This window comes from Heterodontus francisci, chromosome 6 (genome assembly GCF_036365525.1).
Source record: "Heterodontus francisci isolate sHetFra1 chromosome 6, sHetFra1.hap1, whole genome shotgun sequence".
In the NCBI taxonomy this organism is placed as follows: Eukaryota; Metazoa; Chordata; class Chondrichthyes; order Heterodontiformes; family Heterodontidae; genus Heterodontus; species Heterodontus francisci.
This window is the reverse complement of record NC_090376.1, coordinates 53339089-53366755: the sequence shown is the minus strand read 5'-3', so window position 1 is coordinate 53366755 and position 27667 is coordinate 53339089. Positions and strand designations below refer to the sequence as shown.

The following is a 27667-nucleotide window of genomic DNA, read 5'->3' as shown; positions in this document are numbered from 1 at the left end:
TATAAACCGAGCTGCATGTTTTAGTAAATATGTGCAGAAGAGTTCAATATGTCTGCTGCCTAATTTTTAATCTGGAACATCTGAAGTTATATCTTGTACCCTTTTTACAATATTTGAGAAGTGGCAGAATTATATTCGACTGTTACAATAAGGGACTAAGGCCTCTGGTGACTATTTCATCAGCACGAGAACCGATCAAAGGTAAGGCTAGTATTATGAATTGCTGTGTTCCATGTAGTGATAAAACATTTTGTTTCAATAAATTATTGAATTTCCCATGCCGTTAAGCTAGATACTCATTTCACTTCACTTCAGAAGGGAGGAACATTTTGCAATTAAGCCACCTAACATCCAGCTTATGAACTGCATTCGGAGAAAGTTGGGAGTAAATTTTTTTCCCTCTGCCATTTTGATTCTTTTGACTGAGCATGCTGACTTAAGGTTCATGGATGCAGGCAGGCCTCCAGTACTTTACCCAAGAGGCCATTCCTCATGCTAGATCCCATGCATTGAATATTGGCATCATAGCAGAGTGTGACCCCTTACCTGCCTTTCATAAGCAGCACATGCACTTTACGTGAGGTATCCTTGAATAGTGTTGAGAAACAGAAATTTTGTTATTTCCCTGCCCCTCTTCCCCGCCTCCCCAACAATTCCTCACTCACTCCTCCCTTTTCTGAGCTGGGAACGCTGAGGCTAGATGTGACTTCCTTACTGCTATTCTGACTGAGTCAAGCTAGCTTATCACAGAACAAGGATTAAATTCGGGATATTCCTGATTTGTGTGGCTCAGTACCACACCTTATTGAGTCATCAAAGGAATGGTCTTTTTTGAACTATATTTTCATTCCTGATTGTGAGAAATATTGAATTATCACTTACACGCTGAATTAATTATCAAAGATGTTACTCTTTCTAACTGCTGCATGACTGTCCTAAAGTATCTTAGCAGTTTGATTTTTTTTTTACGCCGCTAAGTAACTTTGGTCAGTAAATGCTGGAGATGGAGTTTCAGTACTAAATTTAAAAAGTACATTATTTGCTCAATTTTGAGACTCTTTTGTCACGTAAGCTAACTATTTTTAACTTTCTTTTAGAGAAACAGCAAAATAATTCCCTGCACAGCATGCGGAACTCCATGTAAAAGCTTTGACATGACTCAGCGTGTAGAAGCTGGTGGAAATATCGAAGCATACTGTTCAGTTGCGTGCATGTCCGTACACAAAACAAGATGCCCAAAGCCAACAGGTAAAACCACAACTTTCAGTGTCTTCACCTTATATTTTCTCGCTGGATAAGGTTATAGAGCTTTTTACTTGATTTCCGCAGTTTCGATCAAACATCGTTCAGTAAAATATTTGTCTTGTGGTAAATATATTCAGCTATTATAATATAATGTGAGTACAGTATCAAGGATTTGTTTAATAAGCTTTAGCCTTTAAAATGCAAATGTTGCTGTAAAAATAAACATATGTCTGGTATTTCTGGAGATGTGTGTAATTTGGAGGAAAACCATGTAGCTGGATTATTCAAAGCGTCGCACTTGTCTGAACTGCAGCTGAATTTAATTGTAAAAGGTCTTAGACTTATGGGTGTTACTTTATGCTTGCCGTGTTTTTAACTATAGTTGCTTGTTGAAAGCAATTTAGAATCGGATATATAGTGCAGAACGTTTCTTTGCATTAATCAAGCTAGCTTTCATGGTGGCACTGAGGAGAAGCACAAAACATCTGCCTTGAACCTGGGACGATGTATAGACATTTTAATAAATGTCGAGTTTTTGTAACATTTGAATGATGTAACAGTTGAAATGATTACGATTCCACATTTTAAATTATACTATGGTACTTTGTAGAAAATCAAAATGATGCACACTAACTCTGTAGAATTGATTAATTTTTTTCTTAACATAATAGATTCACGATCAAATGCTGTGGCCAAATCACTTCAATGACTGAACTTTACCTCTGACCATCAAGCAATGCAACAGCATAAGTTTTACTTTGAGAATGTACCCTAATAAAATCATATGCATATATTAACTATAACAGGAACAGTAGCATAGTGGTACCGTTGCAGGACTAGTAATGCAGAAGCACGGACCAATGCTCCAGAGACACGAGTTCAAATTCCACCTTGGCAGCTGAAGGAATTTAAATTCAATTGATTAATAAATCAATAGAATAAAATGCTCGTTAATAACGATCATGACACTACTGGATTATCATAACCCATCAGATTCGCGAATGTACTTCAGGGGAGTAAATCTGCTGTCCTTACCCAATCTGGCCTACATATGATTCCAGACCCACAGCAGTGGGGCCGAGCAAGCCACTCACTCAGTTGTATCAAACTGATGCAGAAAAATCAGATAAGGTTAAAACAGGACAGTCTACACGGCATCGATATAGACACCAGAAGCGACAAAGGCGCACTCTGCCCAGTCGACCCTGCAAAGTCCTGCTTACTAACATCTGGGGACTTATGCCAAAATTGGGAGAATTGTCCCACAGGCAAGTCAAGCGAAAGCCTGACATAGTCAGTCATACTCGCTGAATCATAGCTTGCAGCCCATATCCGAGACTCTTCTATCACCATCCCTGGATATGTCCTGCCCACTGATAGGACAGACACCAGAAGTGGCTGCTCAGTGGTATATAGGCAGGACGGTGGCACTGGGAGTCCTCAACCTTGGGCTTAAATTTATACCATTATAGCAGTGGACGTAAACAGTGGCGGGCTGCACGTCACGGAACCGCCACAATATTAAACATGGTGGCTCATGTAAATGGCAGGGGCAATTCACCCCCAGATGACGTGCAGAGGGCGGGCTGTCCACCCCCAGCAATGGTGTCAGCCACCTATATGCAGGCATTGACGCTATTTTTAAAGGGCTTTGAGCCCTACATTTCAAATTAAATATTTAAACAGTGATTTTTTTTTAAATGTAAATAAATTGATCCTGACCATCTCCCACACCCTAAAAAACATAGAATTAATCACCTGCCCTCTTTTTTCCCCCCCCCCTCCCCCCAATACTTAACTTGTGCACCTGACCTACTCTTCTCTTTTTTCCCCCCCCCCCCTCCCCCTTCACAAACATTAAACTTTAGCCCTTTCCACCATCCTCCACACCAATGAAATGACTCTGGCGCATTTTCCACCCGGCCCCACCACTGAAAAACTTACTTGCTACTTACCTGCGCCCCCCTACCCACCAGTGTTCCGCCTCGGATCCCCGGACAGGTATCTGAAGGCAGGCAAGTGCCAGCTGCCAGCGCCAATATCATATTGGGACAGGTGGCGGGAGCAAAAAGGTATTTAAATTAATTTACATAATTAAATTTGGCCCCCATCGCTAAGCCGTGGGGGGCTGCCACGAGGTCTCGCCGCCGCCAGCAATATCTGGCTTTCACGACGTCAAGGCCCGGGGCGTGCATCCGCTGGAAGCTCCCCCTCCACCCCCACTATCGCGCCACGACCCCTGACGTCGGGGGGCTGTAAAATTTGCCCCATTGTCTCAAAAATTCCATGAAGCCGCACGGCATCAGATCAAACGTTGGCAAGGAAATCTCCGATTGATTACCACCTCAGCTGATGAGTCAGTGCATCTCCATGTTGGACACCACTTGGAAATAAGCACCGAGAGTGGCAAGGATACAAAATGTACTCTCGGTGGGGGACTTCGATCTCCACCACCAAGAGTGGCTTGGTAGAACAAACTACTGACAGAGCTGCAGAGTCCTGAAGGACATATCTGTCAGATTGGTCCTGCTGCAGGTGGTAAGAGAACCAGCAAGATGGGTAAAAACTGCTTGACTTCATCCTCGCCAATCTACCTGTTCAGATGCATCAGTCCATGACAGTATTGGTAGGAATGACCACCGCACAGTCCTTGTGGAGACAAAGTCCCATCTTTACACTGAGGACACCCTCCATCATGTGTGGCACTATCACTGTGCTAAATGGGATAGACTCCGAACAGATCTGGCAGCTCAAAACTGGGCATCCATGAGGTGCTGTGGGCCATCAGCAGCAGCAAAACTGTACTCTAGCACAATCTGTAACCTCATGGCCTGGCATATTCCTCATTCTACCATTACCATCAAGCCAGCGGACCAACTTTGGTTAAATGAAGACTGTAGGAGAGCATGCCAGGAGCAGCACCAGGCATACCTAAAAATGAAGTGCCGACCTGGTGAAGCTACAACACAGGATTTGCATCCATGCTGAACAGAGGAAGCAGCATGCTGTAGACAGCTAATCAATCCCACAACGAATGGGTAAGATCAAAGCTCTGCAGTCCTCTCACTTCCTGTCATGAATGATGGTGGAAAATTAAACAACTAACTTGAGGAGGAACTCCAAAAACACCTCTATTCTCAATGATGGGGAGTCCAGCACTTCAGTGCAAAAGACAAGGCTAAAGCATTTGCAAATATCTGCAGCAGAAGTGCAAAGTGGATGATCCATCTCTGCTTCTTCCTGAGGTCCCCACCATCATTAGATGCCAGTCTTCAGACAATTCGATTCACTCCACGTGATATCAAGAAACGGCTGAAAGCACTGGATGCAGCAAAGGCTATGGGCCCTGACAACATCCTGGCTGCAGTACTGAAGAATTGTGCCGCAGAACTAGTCGCGCCCTTACCAAGCTGTTCCAGTACAGCTACAACACAGGCATCTACCTGACAACGTAGAAAATTACCCAGGTATGTCCTGTCCACAGAAAGCAGGACAAATCCAATCCGGCCAGGCACTGCCCCATCAGTCTCCCCTCAATGATCAGTAAAATAATGGAAGGTGTAGTCAAGTGCTAATAAGTGGCATTTACTTGGCAACAAATTGCTCAGTTTGGATTCCGCCAGGACCACTCGGCTTGTGACTTGATTACAGTCTTGGTCCACATGGAAAAGCTGAATTTCAGAAGTGAGGTGAGAGTGAAAGCCCTTGACATTGTCAGACAAACCCCCCACCTGCCATGATTGAGGCACATAGTATTTCACTACATGAACAAAAACTTAAAATTGCAAGCCCTGACTGGAAGGACATTTGCATAGTACCAGACAATGTTGAAACAATGGGGACCCAGCAGTTCTCCAATACGCAGAAGTGGTTAGATCAATTTTAGTCACATGACTAACTGGCTATTGCAGAGAATTTGAACTTCCAACAAAGGATTTTGAAGACTGAACGCCGTGCGCTCATGGACTGAGAACATCTCCTCTCCTGTCTGCCTATCTCCATCTCTCTTTCCCATGAACTGAATCTTGTGAAGACATGTAAACTCAGAGGAAAAAATCTGACATGAACAAGGTTTACAAAGAATACTGGGCCCCAACAAAACACAAGACTGTATCTTCCATCAAGGACTACAGCGAGCTCGAGAAACACCAAGATATTGCCTCAAACTGTTCTACTTATCTTTTCTGTCCTTATTTGCATGTGTATCGCGTGTGCATGCTAGCGTGGGCGTGTTGTATATCCGTAGGCGTCAACCGTATTAGAGTTTAAGGGTTAATAAATTTTATCATCTTTAAACTACGGAAAGCCTGTTTGTGCTCATTTCTTTGCCTTATAATTAGAAAGTTGTGAACAAGGATTCACAAAGGGGGAGGTCAAAAGACAGTGTTTAAAATAAAACCCTGTTACAATAAAACCAGGTAAAGATAGTAATAGACTCCTAGACACCTTTCGCACCTGGTCATAACATTAAGTCAGCATTTGACAGAGTGTGGCATCAAGAAGCCCTAGCAAAATTAAAGTCCATTGGAATCGGTGGTAAAACTCTCCACTAGTTGGAGTTGTACCTAGCACAAAGGAAGATTACTGTGGTTGTTGGAGGCCAATCATTTTTTTTTAATTCATTCATGGGATGTGGGCGACGCTGGCCAGGCCAGCATTTATTGCCCATCCCTAATTTCCCTTAAGGTGGTGGTGAGCTGCCTTCTTGAAACGCTGCAGTCCATTTGGGGTAGTTATACCCACAGTGCTGTTAGGAAGGGAGTTCCAGGGTTTTGACCCAGCGACAGCGAAGGAACGGTGATATAGTTCCAAGTCAGGATGGTGTCTGACTTGGAGGGAAACTTGCAGGTAGTGGTGGTCCCATGTATTTGCTGCCCTTGTCCTTCTAGTTGGTAGAGGTCGCGGGTTTGGAAGGTGCTGTCTAAGGAGCCTTGGTGCATTGCTGCAGTGCATCTTGTAGATGGTACACACTGCTGCCACTGTGTGTCGGTGGGAGTGAATGTTTGTAGATGGGGTGCCAATCAAGCGGGCTGCTTTGTCCTGGATGGTGTCGAGCTTCTTGAGTGTTGTTGGAGCTGCACCCATCCAGGCGAGTGGAGAGTATTCCAAAACACTCCTGACTTGTGCCTTTGTAGATGGTGGACAGGCTTCGGGGAGTCAGGAAGTGAGTTACTCGCCTCAGGATTCTTAGCCTCTGACCTGCTGCTGTAGCCACGGTATTTATATGGCTACTCCAGTTCAGTTTCTGGTCAATGGTAGCCCCTAGGATGTTAGTGGGGGATTCAGCGATGGTAATGCTGTTGAATGTCAAGGGGCGATGGTTAGATTCTCTCTTGTTGGAGATGGTCATTGCCTGGCACTTGTGTGCCGCGAATATTACTTGCCACTTATCAGCTCGAGCCTGGATATTGTCCATGTCTTGCTGCATTTCTACACTGACTGCTTCAGTATCTGAGGAGTCACGAATGGTGCTGAACATTGTGCAATCATCAGTGAACATTCCCACTTCTGACCTTATGATTGAAGGAAGGTCATTGATGAAGCAGCTGAAGGTGGTTGGGCCTAGGACACCACCCTGAGGAACTCCTGCAGTGATGTCCTGGAGCTCAGATGATTGACCTCAAACAACCACAACCATCTTCCTTATTGCTAGGTATGACTCCAGCCAGCGGAGGGTTTTCCCCCTTATTCCCATTGACCTCAGTTTTGCTAGGGCTCCTTGCTGCCATACTCTGTCAAATGCTGCCTTGATGGCAAGGGCAGTCACTCTCGCCTCACCTCTGGAGTTCAGCTCTTTTGTCCATGTTTGAAACAAGGCTGTAATGAGGTCAGGAGCTGAGCGGCCTGGGCGGAACCCAAACTGAGCGTCACTGAGCAGGTTATTGCTAAGCAAGTCCCACTTGATGGCACTGTTGATGACATCTTCCATCACTTTACTGATTGAGAGTAGGCTGATGGGGTGGTAATTGGCCGGGTTGGACTTGTCCTTTTTGTGTACAGGACATACCTGGGCAATTTTCCACGTTGCAGGGTAGATGCCAGTGTTGTAGCTGTACTGGAACAGCTTAGCTAGGGGCGCAGCAAGTTCTGGAGCACAGGTCTTCAGTACTATTGCCAGAATATTGTCAGGGCCCATAGCTTTTGCAGTATCCAGTGCCTTCAGTCGTTGCTTGATATCACGCGGAGTGAATTGAATTGGCTGAAGTCTGGCATCTGTGATGCTGGGGACTTGAGGAGGATGCCGAGATGGATCATCAACTCGGCACTTTTGGCTGAAGATTGTTGCAAATGCTTCTGCCTTATCTTTGGCATTGATGTGCTGGGCTCCCCCATTATTGAGGATGGGGATATTTGTGGAGCCACCTCCTCCAGTTAGTTGTTTAATTGTCCACCACCATTGACGGCTGGATGTGGCAGGACTGCAGATCTTCGATCTGATCCGTTGGTTATGGGATCGCTTAGCTTTGTCTTACATGCTGCTTACGCAGTTTGGCACGCAAATAGTCCTGTGTTGTAGCTTCACCAGGTTGAGACCTCATTTTGAGGTATGCCTGGTGCTGCTCCTGGCATGCCCTCCTACACTCTTCATTGAACCAGGGTTGGTCTCCTGGCTTGATGGTAATGGTAGAGTGGGGGATATGCCGGGCCATGAGGTTACAGGTTGTGGTTGAGTACAGTTCTGCTGCTGCTGATGGCCCATAGTGTCTCATGGATGCCCACTTTTGCATTGCTAGATTTGTTCGAAATCTATCCCATTTAGCACGGTGATAGTGCCACACAACACGATGGACGGTATCCTGAATGTGAAGGCGGGACTTCGTCTCCACAAGGACTGTGTGGTGGTCACTCCTACCAGTACAGTCATGGACAGACCCAGGACATCGCTACAGGAGTTCCTCAGAGTAGTGTCCAAGGTCCAACCAGCTGCTTAATCAGTCACCTTCCCTTCAACATAAGGTTACAAGTGGGGATGTTCGCTGATGATTGCACAGTGTTCAGTACCGTCTGCAACTCCTCAGATACTGAAGCATTCCATGCCCACATGCAGCAAGACCTGGACATCAGTCAGGCTTGGGCTGTAAGTGCCAAATAACATTTGTGCCATACATGTGCTAGGCAATTACCACCTCCAACGAGAGAATCTAACCATCTCCTCTTGACATTCAGCGGCATTACCATTGCTGAATTCCCCCACCATCAACATCCTGGGGGGTTACCATTGATCAGAAACTTAACTGGACCAACCATATAAATACTGTGGCTACAAGAGCAGGTCGGAGGATGAGAATTCTGCAGTGACTAACTCACCTCTTGACTCCACAAAGCCTGTCCACCAAGGTACAAGTCAGCAGTGTGATGGAATCCACTCCATTTGCCTGGATGAGTGCAGCTCCAACAGCATTCAAGAAGTTCGACACTGTCCTCCACAAAGTAGCCCACTTGATTGGCATCCCATCCACCACCTGAAACATTCCTTCCTCCACCACTGGCGCTCAGTGCCTGCAGTGTGTACCATCTAAAAGATGCACTGCAGCATTTCGGCAAGCCTCATTCGACAGCTCCTTTCAAACCCGCATACTCTACCATCTAGAAGAACTAGGGCTGCAGGCGCATGGCAACACCACCACCTGCAAATTGCCCTCCAAGTCCCACACCATCCTGACTTGGAACTATATTGCGCTTCCTTCACTGTCGCTGGGTCAAAAACCTGGAACTCACTTCCTCCTGGCACGGTGGGTGTACCTACAGCACATGGATTGTAGCAGTTCACTTTCTCAAGGGCACTGATGGATGGGCAATAAATGCTGCCCTTGCTAGCGATGCTGACATCCCAAGAACAAATGTTTTTAAAACTTGAATTGTAATATTGTAAATATTAATGAGTGCATTATAACATACTCCAGATCAATAATCTATTCAATACTTCACTCCAAAGCTTGCTTCTCCCTCCAAGATGTTCATGTCTCTGCCTCTAACCCTTCCTCTTCCACACTCAGCCTTACTCCACACCTTCGCCACCTTGAAGCTTGAATGTAATCCTATCCAGTTGCTACAAGTTTCAACTTATTCAAAGCACTGTATCCTCATGCAATGTCTTTGCCCTGACCTCTTTAAGCTTCCTGTGCTGCACAAGTTGACTTCAAAGTTTTAATACTCAATTTGAGATTCATGTATGGCCTCACCCTATTATTAGTGATCTCTTCCTGTTTCTTTTATTGCTGAGCTGCTTCTTGCTTTCCATCTATCATTGGTGACTGCTTTTTTAGCCACTACGATGCTTCAGAAACTCCATGTCCAGTTCCCAACCACTTTAACACCTCCCTCCCCATTGTCCAAAACCTCAAAACTCTTCTCTTTGACCATACCTTTGATACTACACCTTTCCTTTCTCTTCCCCCATGTTTAGCATCTGCTGTTCTGCTCTCCAAATGTTATACACTTTGAGCATTTCCCTGTATGAGGAAAAAGTGCTATAGTAATGCATGTTGTTTTTAATACTGAATTGTATTAGTTGGTTTTATAGCCTAAATACTGTATTATATTTGTTCTGTTGTACTTTTGGGTGGAATAATTAAAAGTGAGAAATTTTTTCACCTGTTTAGTGCAATTTGCTGTATTTCATGGTGTTAATGGGCAATAGAATTCAAATTCCTGCAAATGCTGAAAACTTGTCGGGTCACATCAAATAACGGGAATAATAAAACAAAATTATTACATTCAGTGGTTCTTCAGTTAATTACAATTGTATAAATCAAGCGGGTTTACAGTTTCATTCTTGGCAGTTGAGGAAGATGAACTTTCTGAAGTGCCATGTCGGCAATTAACACTTTTTTATAGTTAAAGATAAAAATAACAATGCTTTCCCCATCGGATAAGTAATAAGGCATTTAGATCCTTGTTCTGTAATGGTCTCCGATGGGGTAATACAATTGGTCTCATTGTTGCTGAGCTCAGTAGCAGAAATATATGCCACAATCCTATTCCTGATCTGTCTTTAGTAACGTCTACAACTGGTGTGTCTAAACTGCAACCCATAGGCTATTACAACTCATGAACCTGCTAACCAGCCAATTGTGCTTGGACTTCACATGTAATTAGATTAGATTATTTTTTTTAGATTAGAGATACAGCACTGAAACAGGCCCTTCAGCCCACCGAGTCTGTGCCGAACATCAACCACCCATTTATACTAATCCTACACTAATCCCATATTCCTACCAAACATCCCCACCTGTCCCTATATTTCCCTACCACCTACCTATACTAGTGACAATTTATAATGGCCAATTTACCTATCAACCTGCAAGTCTTTTGGCTTGTGGGAGGAAACCGGAGCACCCGGAGAAAACCCACGCAGACACAGGGAGAACTTGCAAACTCCACACAGGCAGTACCCGGAATCGAACCCAGGTCCCTGGAGCTGTGAGGCTGCGGTGCTAACCACTGCGCCACTGTGCCGCCCTGCAATTTGGTTTGCCAGTTAGAATTTTATAAATCAGCACAAAGCAGTTTAATTATAATTAAACACTGCTGTTACACATTTAAATTATGTGCACTGTTTGCCAATTTTTATTAAATTCATATTTTGAATCAGCTATCAGTTTCAAAAGGAATAACAAAAAATGGACTAATATTGCAAAACCTATGTTTTGATCCACAAACAAATTGTCTTGGTAAAATGGTCAGAAAAGTCAAAGTACCTCATGTAACACAAATCCTTATGTGGAGTTTTTTTAATCAATTCTGTATAATTGAAAGTTTCATAATTTAAGTCGTTCTTAAATTTTATGTTTTGTACTGTAATTGTTTATATTTGCTCTTTGGTGCTGTATGAAACACAGCTAAATGACATTTAGACAAAATGTTTGGACACACCGTGCACATGGACATTGGGTGAAATCATGATTGGGCTCAACTGTGATCCCTTGTCTGGCCAAATAACATGCTGCTGCTTGTTGTCTGAGCTAACCTCCCATTTTTCCATTTTACTTCTAATCTTAGCTTGTGCACGGTACTTATCTCTCAACCACTAGCACTTCTGACCATTATCTCCGATCCATATCTGCAGAATATCCTGATGAGTCACACTTTGTAAACCATTTCTGCCCTGTTTGGCATATTATAGCCAAATGGGCCAGTTTTCCCTGGTCAATCTACTGCTTTCAGTTATCTGGCCCTTCTATCTGACGGTGAAGTAACTGATGATCTGGCTTGCATTGAAGATTTCTTGCCAAAGTCTGCCTGAGGTAGAAATTAGCTCATATTTTGTAGCAGTTTTATGCTATAGCTATGATTTTATAAGTATTTACAGTGAGGTTATCATGTTGCACCTTGAAGTCTCACTGCAGTTTTGTCATCTTGTTTTAGGTATGGGATCTTGCCACTTTTGTAAAAGAAGCGCTTTACCTCAATATCAAGCCACAATGCCTGATGGAAAACTGTACAACTTCTGCAGCTCTAGCTGTGTGGCTAAATTTCAGGTTTATATGTTTTGTTCTTTTTGTTACTAAATTATTTGATTTTAGTTTTGTGATCCATGTCACATTATGTAAATTTTGACTCATGAGAACCATTTCAAAGCCTTTGAGTTGGTTTTCAGTTTTGCATTTTCAGTTTGGCATTACTTAAATGATACAGGGATAAATGTGCAGTTCAGATCCCCTTTGACACATTAAATCTCCTGGGTGCATATATGGAGAGTTTCTGCATGAAACCTATGACATTTATTGGACAATTGTGTTAGAAATAGTTAATACCAATAAGTAACAAATTGTGCATCACTTTCATAGCTTGTCTTGCCAGATATCTTTGCTATGTGGTGAATGTATAATGTTGTTTAAAGGATGCACCCAAGATTAGATAAGCCATGCCATACCTGACATGAGCAAACTGTCAATTTTTGGTGCCTTTTTAGGTATAGTTGAAGTACACCATTAGATTTCCATTACATCAACCAATAGATCATAGCTGTAGCTGAAGACTCCTATTTTTTTCTGCTACACAATGTTTGCATTTGAAGCCTGGAATAGGTTTGAACTTCAACTAGTCATTGCTACCATCTGGATTGGTAGGTTAGGTGCTTAACGATGGATAGATAGCTGGACTATCATTGCTGTCAAAGTAATGGCCTTAAGTCTTCTAGTAGCATAGAGGTAAGGGCTCTTGAAAAGACATATGGGGAGGAGGCATTATAAATGTAGACACAAAATTTATCATGATTATGCTTTAGTCTTACAGTGTACAAACAACTACAAATGGTCAGGTGATAACAAATGAGGTGCAGCTGAAGTGTACCTACTGCAAGACTGGATTCAGTGCTAAGCCAGAACTGTTGGAATGGGAGGTAAGGCTAAGATAAATTTTCATGTAGATTCTATAACTAGATCTTTAACAAGTGCAAATGGGTGTTGAATGGTATTGTGGGGACGTAAGACTGTTGATTCTCCTTTTTGGTGTTCAAATTCAATAAATGCTGTAGAAAAGTGAATTTTTGCTATATACAAGGAGATGTTTCATAGCAAGTGGACATCAAGCTGGGGAGCATGAAGTAGGAAGAGAGTTGGGAGAAGGCAATAGTAGAGTTGAAGAGGAGGATCCAAAGAAGATTTTTAAAGGCCAGGAGGGAGTAGCAAGGCAGAGATTCCAGGAGAGCAAGTTCGCAGGGCTAAGTTGGTTGAAATTTAGGTTTATAGCATTAAGTTCTTCTCTGTAAGGGTACTGTATGAAGTAGGTTTGGACAGTCCCAACTGATTTTTGTAGTGAGTGTCCACCATGAAGCACTCCCTTTTCCAATAGGCCCCTTGAGCCTGCTCCGCCATTCAATAAGATCATGGCTAATCTGATTGTGGCCTTAACTCCACTTTCCTGCCTGACCCCATCCACCATAACCCTTTACTCCCTTGTAGCTCAAAAATCTATCTATGAATATATTCAATGACCCAACCTCCACTGGTCTCTGAGGTAGCAAATTCCAAAGATTGACAACCCTTTGAGAGAAGAAATTCCTCCTCATCTCTGTCTTAAATGGGAGACCCCTTATTTTGAAATTGTGCCCCCTAGTTCCAGATTCCCTCACGAGAGGAAACATCCTCTCAGCATCTACCCTGTCAAGCCCCCTCAAAATCTTATAGGTTTCAATGCGATCCCCTTTCTTTCATCTAAGCTCCAATGAGTATAGGCCCAACCTGCTCAACCTTTCCTCCTAAGGCAACCCCTTCATCTCAGGAATCAACCAAGTGAGCCTTTTGTGAACTGCTTCCAATGCAAGTATATCCCTCTTTAAATAAGGAGACCAAAACTCTTGCACAGTACTCTAGGTGTGGTCTCACCAATGTCCTGTACAGTTGTGGTAAGACTTAGCTGTTCTTATACTCCACCCCCCTTGCAACAAAGGCCAACATTCATTTGCTTTCCTAATTACTTGCTGTACCTGCATATTAACTTTGTGTTTCATGTACGAGGACACAGATCCCTCTGTACCGCAGCACTCTGCAGTCTCTCTCCATTTAAGTATTCTGCTTTTCTATTCTTCCCACCAAAGTGGACAACATCACTTTTTCACACATGATACTCCATCTGACACATTTTTGGCCACTCAACTTATCTATTTCTCTTTGAAGACTCTTTGTGTCATCATCACAACTTGCTTTCCTACCTATCTTTGTATTGTCAGCAAATTAGGCCTCAAAGGTACATTTCAACGAACAAGAAAAATTCCAAGGGTGGGACCTACCCTCCGTGTTTAACGAACAGTTAAAGAAACTTAAAGAAAAAGTATACAATTGCGCAAAGATAGGAGGCAGGTCAGAAGATTGACTGAATATAAAAAACAGTAACCAAGGCCTAAAAGATTGATACGGTAAAATTAGAGTACGAGAGAAAGCTAGCTAGCTACAGATAGTAAGAGTTTCTACAGATATTTAAAAAAGAAAAGAGTTAACAAAGTGAGCGTTGGTCCTATAAAAAGTGAGCCTGGGGAATAAATAAAGGATAATAAGGAGATGGCAGATGAATTGAACTGATATTTTGCATTGAACTTCACTATTGAGGATACAGGTAACATCCCAGTATTAACTGTAAGTCAGGAAATGGAAGGGAGGGAGGAACTCAAGAAAATTACAATCTCCAGGGAAGTGGTACTAAACAAATTTTTGGAGCTGCGGGCTGACCGGTCCCCAGGTCCTGATGGACTTCACCCTAGGGTATTAAAAGAAGTGGCTAGTGAGATAGTTGAGGCGTTAGTTTTAATTTTCCAAAATTCCCCAGATTCTGGGATGGTACTTTTAGATGGAAAAATAGCGAATGTAACTCCTTTATTCAAAAAGGAAGGGAGACAGAAATCCGGAAACTACAGGCCAGTTAGCTTAACATCTGTCTTAGAGAAAATGTTAAAAGCTATAAAAAATGTTACAGCAGGACATTTAGAAAAATCCAATGTAATCCGGCAGAGTCAGCATGGTTTTGTGAAAGGGAAATCATGTTTAACCAATCTTTTTTTGAGGAAATTACATGTGCTGTGGATAAATGGGGAACCGGTGGATGTATTGTACTTCGATTTCCAGAAGGCATTTGATAAGGTGCCACATCAAAGGTTATTGCAGAAAATAAAAGCTCATGGTGTTGGGGGTAACATTGGCATGGATAGAATATTGGCTAGCTATCAGGAAACAGTAGGCATAAATGGGTAATTTTCTGCATGGCAAGATTTAACGAGTCGTGTGCCACAGGGATCTGTGCTGGGGCCTCAGCTTTTTACAATTTATATAAATGACTTAGATGAAGGGACCGAAGGTATGGTTGCTAAATTTGCTGATGACAAAGATAGATAAGAAAGTAACTTGTGAAGAGGATATAAGGGGGCTACAAAGGGATATAGACAGGTTAAGTGAGTGGGCAAAGACCTGGCAAATGGCGTATAATATAGGAAATTGTGAAATTGTCCACTTTGGCACAAAGAATAAAAAAGAAGCATATTATCTAAATAGTGAGAGATTGCTGAGCTCTGAGATGCAGAGGGATCTGGGTGTCCTAGTGCATGAATCTCAAAAGGTTAGTATGCAGGTACAGCATGTAATTAGGAAAGCTAATAGAATGTTATCATTTATCGCAAGGGGAATTGAATACAAAGGTAGGGAGGTTATGTTTCAGCTGTACAGGGCATTGGTGAGACCACATCTGGAGTACTGTGTACAGTACTGATCTCCTTATTTGAGGAAGGATGTAAGTGCATTGGAGGCAGTACAGAGAAGGTTTACTAGACTAATAACTGGAATGGGTGGGCTGTCGTACGAGGAAAGATTGGACAGGCTAGGCTTGTATCCGTTGGAATTTAGAAGAGTAAAAGGTGACTTGATTGCAACATATAAGATCCTGAGGGGTCTTGACAGGGTGGATGTGGAAAGGATGTTTCCCCTTGTGGGAGAATCTGAACTAGGGGTCACTGTTTAAAAATAAGGGGTCGCCCATTTAAGACAGGGATATGGAGAAATATTTTCTCTGAGGGTCATGAGTCTTTGGAATTCTCTTCCTCAAAAGGCAGTGGAAGCAGAGTCTTTGAATATTTTTAAGGCAGAGGTAGATAGATTTTTGATGAGCAAGGGGGGGGAAGGTTATCGGGGGGGTAGGTGAAAATGTGGAATTAACTTATTGAATGGTGGAGCAGGCTCGAGGGGTCGAGTGGCCTATTCCTGAACCTAATTCATATGTTCATATGTCTCTTCATCCATGTCATGAGTATAGATTGTAAATAGTTGAGGCCCCAGCACTGGTCCCTGTGGCATCCCTCTAGTTACAGTTTGCCAACCTGAAAATGACCCATTTATCCTGACTCTCTGGGCTGAATTTTACTAGTCCCCCAACGTTGGGGGTCGTGGTGGGGGGCCCAGAAAATACCTCCGGGAGAGGTCCACCGTGGACCTCAACACCGGGAAGGCCCCACCCCATTTTACTGGCAGCGGTGAGGCCTCATAGTGGCCTCCCCGCCACAAGGCAATTTAAATATGTTAATTAAATTTAAATGAATGCCTAACGACTTACCTTGTAGCGACAGCCATCCCACACTGATATTCAAGCTGATTGCCGGATCTCCGTTCAGAGATCCAAGGCGTTATACTGGTGGGAAGGGGGGGAGGAGTGAAGTTCTCGTGGCGGGGGATCAGGGAAAACTGTTCCTATTGATTTCAGGGATGGTGGGAAGGGGTTGAGGGTCAAAATTTGTGGGGGGTGGAGTAAGGTCGACATCTGAGAAAACATTTTTTGGGGGCGAGAAGGCAATGTGCATATTGATTCCTCATTGGGGGGCGGGAGAGGGGATTCAAAGTGCAATCAACAGTTTATTTCTTTTTTCACATTGTGATTCTCACTAAAGGGCTTGAAGCCCTTTAAAAATGGCGCCTGCGCGGTGGCACTGGACGGCGTTGCTGGGGACGGATCGGCTGCCCCCCCCACCTTTACGTCATTGCGGGCGGGCATTCCACCCCCTCCATGTTAATGAGCCGCCGCACGAAAAATTGCAACGGCTCCGTGGCCCACTTCTCACGCGTGCGCTGTGCCTCTTTTGCAGCTCGCCGCTGAGATCGGTGGTGAGCTTTAAAAATTCAGCCCTCTGTTTTGTGTCAGTTCGCCAATCCTCTCTTCATGCTAATATATCCCCCCCAACACTGAACTCTTGAGCAGTAACCTTTTATGTGGCACCTTATCGATTGCCTTTTGCCAATCCAAATACCCGACATCTACTGATTTCCCCTTTATCCACCCTGCTTGTTACATGTTCAAAGAACTCTAATAAGTTTGTCAAACACTATTTCCCTTTCGAACCCATATTGACTCTGCTTTTTTTGTATTATGGTTTTCTAAATGTCCTGCTACTACTCCCTTAAGAATGGATTCTAGCAATTTCCCAATGACAGATGTTATGCGAACTGGTCTATAGTTTTCTGCTTTCTGTTTCCCTCCTTTCTTGAATAGAGATGTGACTTTTGTGGTTTTCAAATCTGCTGGGACCTTTCCAGAATCTAGGGAATTTTGGAAGATTACAACCAATACATTCACTATCTGTGCAGCCACTTCTTTTGAGACCCAAGGATGCAGGCCATTGGGTCCAGGGGACTTGTCAGCCTTTAATCCCATTAGTTTTCATACTTTTTCTCAAGTGATTGTTTTAAGTTCCTCACTCCCTTTTTTGCCGTTGATTTTCTACTATTCTTGGGATTTGTTTTTTGTGCCTTCGATGAAGACAGATACAAAATACTTGTTTAAAGTCTCTGCCATTTCGTAATTTCCCATTATTAATTCCCCAGTCAAAGAACAGTACAGCACAGGACCAGGCCATTCGGCCCTCCAAGCCTGCACCGATCTTGATGCCTGCCTAAACTAAAACCTTCTGCACTTCCGGGGACCATATCCCTCTATTCCCATCCTATTCATGTATTTGACAAGGTGCCTCTTAAACGTCGCAATCGTACCTGCTTCCACCACCTCCCCCGGCAGCATGTTCCAGACACTCACCACCCTCCGTGTAAAGAACTTGCCTCGCACATCCTCTCTAAACTTTGCCCCTCTCAGCTTAAACCTATGTACCCTAGTAACTGACTCTTCCACTCTGGGGAAAAAGCTTCTGACTATCCACTCTGTCCGTGCTGCTCATAACTTTGTAAACCTCTACCATGTCGCCCCTCCACCTCCGTCGTTCCAGTGAAAACAATCCGAGTTTATCCAACCTCTCCTCATAGCTAATGCCCTCCAGACCAGGCAACATCCTGGTAAACTTCTTCTGTACCCTCTCCAAAGCCTCCACGTCCTTCTGGTAGTGTGGCGACCAGAATTGCACGCAATATTCTAAGTGTGTCCTAACTAAAGTTCTGTACAGCTGCAGCATGACTTGCCAATTTCTGTACTCTGTGCCCCGACCGATGAAGGCAAGCATGCCGAATGCCTTCTTGACTACCTTATCCACCTGCACTGCCACTTTCGGTGACCTGTGGACCTGTACGCCCAGATCTCTCTGCCTGTCAATACTCCTAAGGGTTCTGCCATTTACTGTATACTTCCCACCATCATTAGACCTTCCAAAATGCATTACCTCACATTTGTCCAGATTAAACTCCATCTGCATTTCTCCGCCCAAGTCTCCAACCGATCTATATCCTGCTGTATCCTCTGACAATCCTCATCATTATCCACAACTCCACCAACCTTTGTGTCGTCCGCAAACTTACTAATCAGACCAGCTACATTTTCCTCCAAATCATTTATATATACTACAAACAGAAAAGGTCCCAGCACTGATCCCTGCGGAACACCACTAGTCACATCCCTCCATTCAGAAAAGCACCCTTCCACTGCTACCCTCTGTCTTCTATGACAGAGCCAGTTCTGTATCCATCTTGCCAGCTCACCTCTGATCCCGTATGACTTCACCTTTTGTACCAGTCTGCCATGAGGGACCTTGTCAAAGGCTTTATAGAAGTCCATAGAGATAACATCCACTGCCCTTCCGTCATCAATCATCTTTGTCACTTCCTCAAAAAACTCAATCAAATTAGTGAGACACGACCTCCCCTTCACAAAACCATGCTGCCTCTCGCTAATAAGTTTGTTTGTTTCCAAATGGGAGTAAATCCTGTCCCAAAGAATCCTCTCTCATAATTTCCCTACCACTGACGTAAGGTTCACCAGCCAATAATTTCCTGCATTATCCTTGCTACCCTTCTTAAACAAAGGAACAACATTGGCTATTCTCCAGTCCTCTGGGACCTCACCTGTAGCCAATGAGGATGCAAAGATTTCTGTCAAGGCCCCAGCAATTTCTTTCCTTGCCTCCCTTAGTATTCTGGGGTAGATCCCATCAGGTCCTGGGGACTTATCTACCTTAATGCTTTGCAAGACACCCAGCACCACCTCCTTTTTGATAATGTGATGACACTTCCTTCCCTCGGCTCATCATCCACCAAGTCCTTCTCTTTGGTGAATACTGATGCAAAGTATTCATTTCGTACCTCGCCCATTTCCTCTGGCTCCACACATAGATTCTCTTCTCTGTCCTTGAGTGGGCCAACCCTTTCCCTGGTTACCCTCTTGCTCTTTATATGTGTATAAAAAGCCTTGGGATTATCCTTAATCCTGTTTGCCAATGGCTTTTCATGACCCCTTTTAGCCCTCCTGACTCCTTGCTTAAGTTCCTTCCTACTGTCTTTATATTCCTCAAGGGATTCGTCTGTTCCCAGCCTTCCAGCCCTTATGAATGCTTCCTTTTTCTTTTTGACTGGGCTCACAATATCCCGCGTTATCCAAGGTTCCCGAAACTTGCCACACTTATCCTTCTTCCTCACAGGAACATGCTGGTCCTGGATTCTAATCAACTGACATTTGAAAGACTCCCACATGTCGGATGTTGATTTACCCTCAAACAGCCGCCCCCAATCTAAATTCTTCAGTTCCTGCTTACTATTATTATTAGCCTTCCCCCAATTTAGCACCTTCAACCGAGCACTACTCTTATCCTTATCCACAAGTACCTTAAAACTTATGGAATTATGGGCACTGATCCCGAAATGCTCCCCTACTGAAACTTCGACCACCTGGCTGGGCTCATTCCCCAATACCAGGTCCAGTATGGCCCCATCCCTTGTTGGACTATCTACATATTGTTTCAAGAAGCCCTCCTGGATGCTCCTTACAAATTCTGCCCCATCCAAGCCCCTAGCACTAAGTGAGTCCCAGTCAATATAGGGGAAGTAAAAATCACCCACCACTAAAACCTTTTACATCTTTCCAAAATCTGTCTCCATATCTGCTCCTCTACCTCCCGCTGGCGGTTGGGAGGCCTGTAGAAAACCCCCAACATCGTGACTGCACCCTTCCTATTCCTGAGCTCCACTCATATTGCCTCACTGCACGACTCCTCCGAGGTGTCCTCCCGCAGGACAGCTGTGATATTCTCCTGAACAAGTAATGCAACTCCCCCACCCCTTTTACATCTCCCTCTATCCCGCTTGAAGCTTCTAAATCCTGGAACATTTAGCTGCCAATCCTGCCCTTCCCTCAACCAAGTCTCTGTAATAGCAACAACATCATAGTTCCAAGTACTAATCCAAGCTCTAAGTTCATCTGCCTTACCTGTCATACTTCTCGCATTGAAACAAATGCACTTCAGACCACCAGTCCCGCTGTGCTCCGCAACACCTCCCTGCCTGCTCTTCCTCTTAGTCTTACTGGCCTTATTTACTAGTTCCCCCTCATTTATTTCACTTGCTGTCCTACTGCTTTGGTCCCCACGCCCCTGCCACACTAGTTTAAACCCTCCCGAGTGACGCTAGCAAACCTTGCAGCCAGGATATTTGTGCCCCTCCAGTTTAGATGCAACCCGTCCTCCTTGTACAGGTCCCATCTGTCCCTGAAGAGAGCCCAATGGTCCAGATATCTGAAACCCTCCCTTCTACACCAGCTGCTCAGCCACGTGTTTAGCTGCACTATCTTCCTATTTCTAGCCTCACTGGCACGTGGCACGGGGAGTAATCCAGAGATTACAACCCTGGAGGTCATGTTTTTAAACTTTCTATCTAACTCCCTAAACTCCCCCTGCAGGACCTAGTCACTCTTCCTGCCTATTTCGTTGGTACCAATGTGTACCACAACCTCTGGCTGTTCACCCTCCCCCTTCAGAATGCCCCCTGTCCATTCAGAGACATCCTTGACCCTGGCACTAGGGAGGCAACATACTGTCCTGGAGTCTCTTTCACGTCCACGGAAGCGCCTGTCTGTGCCCCTGACTATAGAGTCCCCTTCTGCGCTTTGTCCCTCCCTGCTGCACAACAGTGCCAGCCGTGGTGCCACTGCTCTGGCTGCTGCTGTTTTCCCCTGATAGGCCATATCCCCCCCCCACAACAGTATCCAAAACGGTATACTTGTTAGAGAGGGGGCTAGCCACAGGGGATTCCTGCACTGACTGCCTGCCCCTTCTAGTGGTCACCCATCTATCTGCCTGCATCTTGGGTGTAACCACTTCTCTAAAACTCCTGTCTGTGACGCTTTCCGCCACCTGCATGCTCCTAAGTTTATCCAGTTGCTGCTCCAACTGATCCATGCAGTCTGTGAGGAGCTGCAACTGGGTACGCTTCCTGCAGATCTAGTCGTCCGGAACGCTGGAAGTGTCACGGACCTCCCACATCTCACAGGTGAAGCACTTCACCCCTCTAACTGACATTTCTAGCACTAATTAATAAATTAATTTAAGATAAATAAATACTTAAATCCTTACTAAATTTTTATAAGAACTGTATGGTCCCTAGTGCTAGATTTCTACTATAAATATTATTTGCTATCTAAATACAGTAATCTCCTCCTTCTGGTTTAGTTACTCTACTTAATTAGTTAATTAGGGTTTTAATCAATTTTTATCAGTGTTTTATATTCATTTTCAGTTCAAAAAAAAAAAATCCCAATCATGTCACAACTTTCTGTGACGTCACTTTTTTTTTTAACCAGAGGTAAGTTTTTTTTTATATACTTATGGGTCCAGAACTCCGCCCTCCGAGTCTTCTCCCGATCAGCTGTGCTCTTTGGAAGCTCTCTGCTCCCCTCACTCTGAGGACAGGGAGGAAATGAAAGGAGCTCCTCGCTCCCTCCTTACCAAACTTCCACTGTCGTACTCTAGTGCAAACAAAGTCAGTCCTGTAAGATGGCTCACTTTTATACTGACTGACTCTAGCCCCCTGAAAACTGGTTTAAGCCACTTCTCTAATTAACAAGGTGCAGCTGCAAGCAGAGCCTTTGTAAACCCTGTTTAAAGCTGGTCTAAAACTCACCTTCTCCAACCCTAACAGCAACTGTTAAATCTAATCTGTCTTTTATTTAGCAGATTAACTTAAGATAAAATTAACCTTTAATTATCCTCAGTTACCAAACTTCCACTGTAGCACTCTAATGCAACCCAGGTCAGCACTCCAGAGTCTCATCCTCTTCGGGAACCAATGTTTACTAAAAATTCGCACTCAGAATTGTTGTTCTCGGATTGGATTATATGAATCTTGTCTGGGAAGGATATAGAGAACTTAAATCGCATTTTGGCTGTGCTTGATGTAAATATGGGATGCCAAAAGTGCTTTCCTTCTCAGCACCTTGGTTAATTTGATCAGTTTATTTTGCCAGTAAAAATATTATAGTAATTTTACTTTTTTTCTTCAGAATAATGTATTTCAGTTCTGCAGCAAAATGTGTTGTGAGGATTATAAGAAGCTGCACTGTGTCGTCTCATACTGTGAATATTGTCAGGAGGAGAAAACTGTACATGAAACTGTGAAGTTCTCAGGAGTAAAGAAAATGTTCTGTAGTGAAGGTAGGTTTCATTGTATTGACATATGTAGCCTAAAGTTGAAGTTTGCAATGGAAAAGTAATTTTGAATGTTTTCCCAAGATTTTTATGTTTGGAAAAATCTTTAACTTTTTTTTATTCGTTTATGGGATGTGGGCATCGCTGGCTAGGCCAGCATTTATTGTCCATCTCTGATTGCCCTTGAGAAGGTGATGAGTTGCCTTCTTGAACCGCTGCAGTCCATGTGGGATAGGTACACCCACAGTGCTGTTAGGAAGGGAGTTCCAGGAATTTGACCCAACGACAGTGAAGGAATGGCACTATCGTTCCAAGTCAGGGTGGCGTGTGGCTTGGAGGGGAAATTGCCGCTGGTGGTATTCACGTGCATTTGCTGTCATTGTCCTGCTAGGTGGTAGAGATCGCAGGTTTGGAAGGTGCTTTCGAAGGAGTTTTGGTTAGTTGCTGCACTTCATCTTGTAGTTGGTGAACGCTGCTGCCACTGTGCGCGGTGGTGGAGAGAGTGAATGTTTGTGGATGGGGTGCCAATCAAATGGGCTGCTTTGTTCTGGATGGTGTCGAGCTTCTTGAGTGTTGTTGGAGCTGCACCCATCCAGGCAAGTGGAGAGTATTCCATCACACTTCTGACTTGTGCCTTTGTGGATGGTGGACAGGCTTTGGGGAGTCGGGAGGTGAGTTACTCGCCACAGGATTCCTAGCCTCTGACCTGCTCTTGTGGCCACGGTAGTTATATGGATACTCCAGTTCAGTTTCTGGTCAGTGGTAACCCCCAGAATGTTGATCGTGGGATTCAACGATCATAATGCCATTGAATGCCGTAATGAGGTCAGGAGCTGAGTGGCCCAAGTGGAACCCAAACTGAGCAGGTTATTGCTAAGCAGGTGCTGCTTGATAGCACTGTTGACGACACCTTCCATAACTTTACTGATTGAGAGTAGACTAATGGGGCAGTAATTGACAGGGTTTGACTTAGCCTGCTTTTTGTGTACAGGACGTACCTGGGCAATTTTCCGCATTGCCGTTTAGATCAGTGTTGTAGCTGTATTGGAACAACTTGCCTCGGGGCATGGCAAGTTCTGGAGCACAGGTCTTCAGTACTATTGCCGGAATGTTGTCAGGGCCCAAAGCCTTTGCAGTATCCAGTGCCTTCAGTCGTTTCTTGATATCACGCGGAGTGAATTGAATTAGCTGAAGATTGGCATCTGTAATCCTGTGAACTTCAGGAGGAAGTTGAAATGGATCATCAACTAGGCACTTCTGGCTGAAGATTGTTGCAAATGCTTCAGCCTTGTCTTGTCTTTTGCACTGATGTGCTGGGCTCCTGCATCATTGAGGATGGGGATATTTGTGGAGCCACCTCCTTCAGTTAGTTGTTTAATTGTCCACCACCATTCACGACTGGAAGTGACAAGACTGGAGAGCTTAGATCTGATCAGTTGGTTATGGGATCGCTTAGCTCTGTCTATCGTATGCTGCTTATGCTGTTTGGTGTGCAATTAGTCCTGGGTTATAGTTTCAGCAGATTGACACCTCATTTTGAGGTATGCCTGGTGCTGCTCCTGGCATGCCTTTCTGTGGTCTTCATTGAACCAGGGTTGGTATCCTGGCTTGATGGTAATGGTAGAGTGGGGGATATGCCGGGGCATGAGGTTACAGATTGTGCTTCAGTACAGTTCTGTTGCTGCTGATGGCCCACAGTGTCTCATGGATGCCCAGTTTTGCATTGTTAGATCTGTTCGAAACCTATCCCATTTAACACGGTGGTAGTGCCACACAACACGATGGACGGTATCCTCAATGTGAAGGCAGGACTTTGTCTCACTAAGGACTGTGCAGTGGTCACTCTTAGCAATACTGCCATGGACAGATGCATCTGCGACAGGCAGATTGGTGGGGACGAGGTTAAGTATATTTTTCCCTCTTGGTTCTTCACCACCTACCAGATACCCAGTCTAGCAGCTATGTCCTTTAGGGGCTCAGTCAGTAGTGGTGCTACTGAGCAACTCTTGGTGATGGTCATTGAAGTCCCCCACCCAGAGTACATTCTGTGCCCTTGCCGCCCTCAGTGCTTCTTCCAAGTGCAGTTCAACATGGCGGAGTACTGATTCATCAGCTGAGGGGTGAGGGGGTGGGTGGTAGGTGGTAATCAGCAGGAGGTTTTCTTGCCCATATTTGACCTGATGCCATGAGACTCCATGGGGTCTGGGGTCGATGTTGAGGACTCCCAGGGCAACTCCCAACCAACTGTGTACCACTGTGCCGTCACCTCTGCTGGGTCTGTCCTGCCGGGACATACCTGAGGACGGTGATGGCAGTGTCTGGGGCATTGTCTGCAAGGTATGATTCCGTGAGTATGTCTGTGTCAGGCGTGCTGCTTTGGCACAAGCCTCCAGATGTCCACGTTCTTGCCGTGTTGGGATTCAAACCCATGTCCCCAGAGCAAGGCCCTGGGTCTGTGGGTTACTAATCCAGTGACAATACCACTACGCCACCGCCTCCCGTTGTATATTTTTGTACCAGAACATAGGAACGATGGGCCATTTAGCCCCTAGAACCTGATCTGTCATTTAAGTAGATCATGGCTGATCTGTTTCTCAACTCTATTTTCCCGTCTTTGATCACTTTCCCTTGCTAAAATCTGTCAAGTTCAATCTTGAAAATTTATGTTGACTCAACATGCACGGCCTTTTGGTGGAGAGCATTTTGTCAATTTATAATTTTTCTTCTTTTCTTGTGAGAAACATATATTGCATTGTGGAAGTATATATTGCAGGCCACTGCCAAGGTTGAAAAGATAAATAACAAAAAAGACTAGATAATACATTTCATCTTGTAGGTGAAAAAAAAAATGTATTTGCATTATCCAGTACTTGAATGTTGGGTTATTTTACCCAAGTTTATATACATTATTTGTTTACATGGATGGAAGATTGCTTGAAAAAAATACTCTGTTTTCAGGCTGTAAGCTTCTATATAAGCAGGACTTCGCAAAACGTTTGGGTCTGCGCTGTGTCACCTGCAGTTACTGCTCCCAGATGTGTAAGCGGGCAGCAGCTAAAGAAATTGATGGAAAAGCAAGAGATTTTTGTAGTGATGATTGTTGCAAAAGGTTTATAGACTGGTACTTTAAGGTCAGTGAAGCTTATTTTCTTAAGTAGATTGTTTTATTTTTATTAAATTCTCATTTACAATCAGAATTGCCATATAGATTGCAGACAGTTTATATTTGCTTAACTGGCATATGGTGGCAATTCAATAGTGTGGAATATTAATTAAGATGGATCAGATCAGTTTCCCTGGAATGAATGCAGTTAGTTGCATACAATATAGAGCGCATGAAGTAAAATTTACAGATTGTTGATGACCTTTCTGATTGTGACACAATTTTCAAGGATACATTTTCTTTTTTAATTGCAAAAATGTTATTAAATAAGAAATAAGTAACTATTTTCTAGATGTTGCACAAAAGCACATTCAAAACAAGGTTTATTTAAACTTGCTCAATTCTTTTAGCAATTTTCTGCAGCACAGCAGAATAAATTTAGTAAAAGATGGTATGTAATTTTCAAATAATTTTGGAACCTTTTATATATGTTTAACAAGTTGTCATAAATGTACAAATGAATGCATAGTGTTATAGTAGGAATAGATGTGAAATTCAGATCAACCATATGAAGCAATGCAAATTTTGCATATTGACATTTTCTACAAATGATTTGCGATTGCTTAGTTGCTTTTAGTCAGATTTTGTGCATCCCTAATAAAATTACTTCGCTGAACAACATGAATCTAATTCCTGGTAGGTGTCACCAGTCACATTATGGGCGGCACAGTGACGCAGTGGTTAGCACCGCAGACTCACAGCTCCAGCGACCCAGGTTCAATTCTGGGTACTGCCTGTGTGGAGTTTGCAAGTTCTCCCCGTGTCTGCGTGGGTTTCCTCCGGGTGCTCCGGTTTCCTCCCACATGCCAAAGACTTGCAGGTTGATAGGTAAATTGGCCATTAGCAATTGCCCCTAGTATAGGTAGGTGGTAGGGAAATATAGGGACAGGTGGGGATGAGGTAGGAATATGGAATTAGTGTAGGATTAGTATAAATGGGTGGTTGATGGTCGGCACAGACTCTAGGCCGAAGGGCCTGTTTCAGTGCTGTATCACTAAACTAAACATTACTCTCAACACTAGTTTCTGACACAAGTAATGCATTATGCAAAAATAAATGTAGGATTTCTATGAGGAATAAAGTGTAACAGTTTGCACAACTTGGACAAACTAGTGAACAGGTCTGAGTATTCAAGTGAATCCTTTAATCAGATAGGATCTAAAAACAGCATTTGTTTAAATTACAGTACATAAGGTTATTTGAAAGCATGTGTGTCCTAATCTTTTGTGTATTTCAAAAGGCATTGTATTTCAGAAATTGCATTTTTCCTGAAGTAATTAATATTTTTTTCATTTTAGGCTGCAAGATGTGACTGCTGTAAAGCTCAGAGAGCGCTGACTGAATCAGTTCAGTGGCGGGGAGAAATGAAGCATTTTTGTAATCAGCAATGCCTTCTGCAGTTCTATTGTCAGCAAAACGAACCTAACATGTCTACACAGAAAGGTCCTGAAAACCTGAATATGGGTAGGTGCTTGATCACAAGAAAATAAAATTGCACTGCATTTAGAGATATTTACTCATATTTGTGGTTGAATACTCCTGCCAGCTGATTACAGAGCAGAATTGAGGCCAGCCATTGGGAAGTCAGCAGTCCAGATTTGCCATTTTCCTGATTGCAGGAGTACTGTCAAATGACAGAGTAAGGGGAAAAGGTATTTTCTCACTTCTATATAATCTGCCCTGTATGTTTGTTTAGTGTCTTATTGGTCAGTCATTGCCATGTAACCAGTAATGTATTATTGGTCATTTTACCAAGGATTCATCCCCATCCTCAACTAAATGTTCCCATCCAATCATATTTACAACAGATATTAAAACTTATTTTTTGAAGGTTGATACTTTTGCTTGCTCAGTTGGCAACTCTATTGATATAAGAGCAACGCTTCTCATCCTGATACTGCTACTTGCTAATGTCACTCAACGAAGCTTGC

General features: G+C 43.7%; 1 protein-coding gene across 5 annotated transcripts in view; it reads left to right on the top strand.

Moving 5' to 3' along the window:
* zmym2 (zinc finger, MYM-type 2) overlaps positions 1-27667 on the top strand; it is a 177608-nt gene that overhangs the window by 83445 nt on the left and 66496 nt on the right. For all 5 annotated transcript variants that reach the window (XM_068033682.1, XM_068033687.1, XM_068033685.1 and 2 more), the window contains exons 9-14: positions 1098-1248; positions 11614-11726; positions 12476-12589; positions 22429-22579; positions 25532-25704; positions 27035-27200. In XM_068033682.1, coding sequence (XP_067889783.1) covers positions 1098-1248; positions 11614-11726; positions 12476-12589; positions 22429-22579; positions 25532-25704; positions 27035-27200 — 868 coding nt within the window. The remainder of the gene's footprint in view (positions 1-1097; positions 1249-11613; positions 11727-12475; positions 12590-22428; positions 22580-25531; positions 25705-27034; positions 27201-27667) is intronic.